This window comes from Carica papaya, chromosome 9, assembly GCF_054855325.1.
Source record: "Carica papaya isolate Zhongbai chromosome 9, ASM5485532v1, whole genome shotgun sequence".
NCBI classification, from domain to species: Eukaryota; Viridiplantae; Streptophyta; class Magnoliopsida; order Brassicales; family Caricaceae; genus Carica; species Carica papaya.
In genome coordinates, this window is record NC_142317.1 from 20,001,390 (window position 1) to 20,005,268 (window position 3,879).

General features: G+C 46.7%; 1 protein-coding gene across 1 annotated transcript; it reads left to right on the forward strand.

Annotated features, from left to right (window-relative positions):
* Window positions 1-231: 231 nt before the first annotated feature.
* Window positions 232-3,603, forward strand: LOC148240159 (uncharacterized). Its single transcript, XM_088211371.1, has 2 exons — window positions 232-877; window positions 2,187-3,603. Exon 2 carries the CDS (start codon window positions 2,540-2,542, stop codon window positions 3,542-3,544), a length of 1,005 nt encoding a protein of 334 aa, XP_088067497.1. The 5' UTR covers window positions 232-877; window positions 2,187-2,539; the 3' UTR covers window positions 3,545-3,603.
* Window positions 3,604-3,879: the final 276 nt, after the last annotated feature.

Here is a 3,879-nt window from a genome sequence, read left to right on the forward strand (position 1 = left end):
TTGGGTATTCTAAATTATTGTATAAGGAATGTAAACCCTAACTCTATTATTTCGCTTCCATATTCAATTTATAATTTATTTCCTTTTAAGTTCTGAGCCGCTACAGACCAACTTAATATTAATTGATAATTTCCTCTTTTTATATATTTATATGTTTATAAACATCCATTGTAGCGCTCGGGAAATTGAAGAAGAAGAGAAAAAAAAAAAAAAAAAAAAGAAGGAGGCCACGTCAACAGCCACGTCAGCAGACCCAGTCAGCAGTCCCGGCCAACCAGGACCTGCCACGTGGCAGGACCACGTCGATCCAGGACGGGCCACGTTGGCGATCCGCGTATGCGCGATCGGACGACCCAGATCGAACGTGCGATCGGACAGCCCAGATGTAATCGCACGGACGGCCCAGATTCAATCAAAAACGGACGGCCCAGATTAAATCAAAATGGACGGCTGAGATCAAAAGGCAAAAGGGTATAAATAAGACCCCCACACCAGACCCCAAACCCTAGCTGCCTGCCCTCGGCGGAGAAGACGAACCAGAAGTCGGCCGCCGCCACCCGCCGCAGCACCGGAGGGATTTTCGACCGTCGATCGAGGTAAATTTCATACCCTCGACTCGTTTTTCCACGCTGATTTCCCCTGTGGCCAAATCGGAGCCAAAATCCCAGCCAAACGGCCGAAAAACACGGCCGAAGCCCAGCGGCGCCGCCGCGCCCCTCCTCGGTTTTTGCCTCCGATGAGGCCGTTCCCGGCGTCCGTTTAATGCAATTTTTATATCACCGTGATCACCATTCTTTTCTCTACAAGTTGATCGGAGCCGAATCACCAAAACACGAACTTCACCGGAGAGCCGCCGCACCTGAGAGCACCGCCGCCGGTAAGCTTTGGTTTTCCGTAATTTTTTGGCCCCCCGAGGGCCCTAAAGTTGTTTAATCGCAAGGATTGATGCAAGCGTGGCCGAATTCGGCCAGAAACGGCCGAAAACGGCCAAACCGAGGCGAATCGCCACCGCAAGCGGCGGCGCAGTTGCCGGAGCACGGCGGAGCCGCCGTGCCGGAAATGTGATATTGGCCGAAAGGGGCCCTGGGCCTAATTTGAGATTTTTTGGAACACGTGCAGGTACCAGTAGTGCGTTTCAGTTCCCCAGAAAAAATTCAGGGAAAATTAGGGACAGCCTGTAGGCGCACTGTGAAGCCGTGTTCGGACCCCGAAACGTGTAAGGACCCCTCACCCTATTTCCTATCACGGTATTAAAGTTTAATAATGATAAAACGGTATTTCTTGAATCAACGAATGTATGAAATTGCTTAAGGTCGCTAATGGAGCCCGAGTCTAGTGTGTTTGTCGGTTAACTGTTATTTGGCCTATTTTACAATTTTAAATGCAGTATGAGGTTTGATGTTTCTATTTTATAGTTTCATGTGCATATTTTACTGTTTTATTGATTATGAATTGAATGACTGGAATATTGATGCTGTATGTTGTCTGTCTGGCATAAATTACCGTTTTGCTTGTTTGTATGTGGATTGATGATACTGACTGAGGAAAAAGAGAATGAAAGATTATGTAAATGGGTAATTGTATAACGTGGTCAGCCTGACTAGATATCCTGGGAGATGGTGGACGGACCGGGTCCGTAGGGAACCCTACCGAGATTGTGGTCTCCCATACCGGATGGGGTATGGAGATCTTATATGTTTTGGCGCCCATACCGGACGGGGTATGGGGACGGCCCGTTTCACCCTCATACCGGACGGGGTAATGAGGTTTATAGTTTTGGCGCCCATACCGGACGGGGTATGGGGACGGCCCTAGAATCTGATTTCAAGTGTTAAGGGTTAACGGGTAGCGGGACCCCTATGGATCCCCATGGATACTAGTGGGCTGGTAAATGAGGAAAATATGTTGTGTAACGATTGAATTACGAAAGGCTTGATAAGTATTATGTTATACAGTTTATATATGATTTCATGATGATGATGATGTTATTGCCTTCGTATATTGTTTTTATGAATTTCACCGAGGTAAGTGAATGGTAAGGGTTTTATTATTGATAAAAGGATTTGTTGTAAATTATGCTCCATTGGTCTTTTTGTGTTTTCTACCCACCTTTACCTCCGTGACGGTGAGATATCGTGATGTCCTTACTGGGCTAGTGTAGCTCATTCCTTATTTAATCATTTCAGATCAGGAAGACATTGTTCCCGAGCCGGTTCCGCAGGAGGACGACGAAGGGGACGCCTAAAGACTCCATAGTCATATTCTTAGCTTTTACTTTCAAGTTTCTCCTTTAGGTAGTTTGATCTTTTATATTGTGAGCACGTTTTTGGTTTTAGTGTAAGGGATGTTAATCGAATTTTTGACTTCGCTTCCGCATTTGATATTTTTAATATACATTTCATTTTAAATTTCCGGGGCCGTTACAGTTGGTATCAGAGCCAGGTTTCCTCGAACCCATCCCTTACACAATAGTGCCTTAGAGAAATACTCACCGATATATCATTACTCAATCATTCCTTGTGAATGCAGGTACACGGGAATGAGGAGAGGAAGGCCCCCACTAAACCGAGCAGCCCCAGATAATTCACTTCAGGAGGATTTAGATAGACTATTCGAGATGGTGGAGGCTCTCGCAGCTGCCCAGCGAAGGCAAGAGGAGAGAAGGGAGTTACTGGGACCTCCTCCGCTAGCGCAGGTTGAGCCCCCGCTACAGCAGGCTGATCCCGAGCCACCCCGGCAGGAGCCTGTTCCTCCACAGTACCACCCGGTACCACAACCGCAGTACGACCTGGTACCACAGCCACAGTACCAACAGGTGCCGCTACAGCACATTCCAGTGCCCCCACCACATCAGCAGGCGCCACCACAGGGTCCCCCAGTTCACCCTCAGCCGGCCCCAGTCCCTCTACCTCGGGACCCCGCTCCTTCCTTGATCGACCCCGGCTTCATAGAGAGGTACAAAAGACTGAACCCTTCTACTTTTTTAGGGGGATCCTCTTTCGAAGAGGCCCAATACTGGCTGGTAGAGACTGAGAGAGCTTTCGAGACCTTGGGAGTAGTTCTTGAGCAGAGGGCTGCCATTGCCTCCTACATGCTGGTAGGGGAAGTAGTACGCTGGTGGGAGCTCAAGCGGGCCACCCTGCCTGCACCACTTACTTGGGAGCAGTTCCTAGCGGCCTTCCATGCGGAGTATCTCCCTAAACACATCCAACATCTAAAGGAAATGGAATTTGCTCAATTGGTCCAGGAAAATATGACAGTGTCGGAGTATGCCCGTAAGTTCCTGGAGCTAGGCCGACATGCCCCGGAGACATTGTTGGATGAGGGCCGAAAGGCCAGGAAATTCCAGTGGGGTCTCCGCCCGGAGATCAGACAGCACTTACTGGTGATGGAGCTCGAGACATATTCGGCAGTCCTGGCAAAGGCGCAGATCATAGAAAGGAGCTTCGACACCCGCCCTCGACTAGCGGGAAGTTCCCGACCCTCAGCCCCGCTCCACAGGCCAGCACCTACCATGCCTGTCCAACCCAGTAAGAGAATTTAGGGATGAAATAAAAAATTTATCATGTTGATCAAGCACTTTACTAAATCAGAATCTTGATATCTTGTACGGATTTTAATGAAGTTCTCTTATAGAATGGTATTATGACAAAATCAAAAAATAAAATTCAACTTTACCACATACTTTTTTTATGTACACCATATGTGTACATAAAAAATGTGAAACTTCTATAGCTTTAAATTTAAAAAATTAGCTAATTTTTGTTATGTAATCTTTGTTCTTAAATCGCTATTTTAAAATAACAAATTATTAAGTGATTGTGATCCTCTAAGTTTTGTTTCTATAATTTTTTAACAAAAATTTATAGTGTCATACTT

Bases quoted from the DNA above. Each gene is read 5' to 3' on its own strand.
- LOC148240159 (XM_088211371.1), top strand. From the start codon at position 2,540: ATGAGGAGAGGAAGGCCCCCACTAAACCGAGCAGCCCCAGATAATTCA.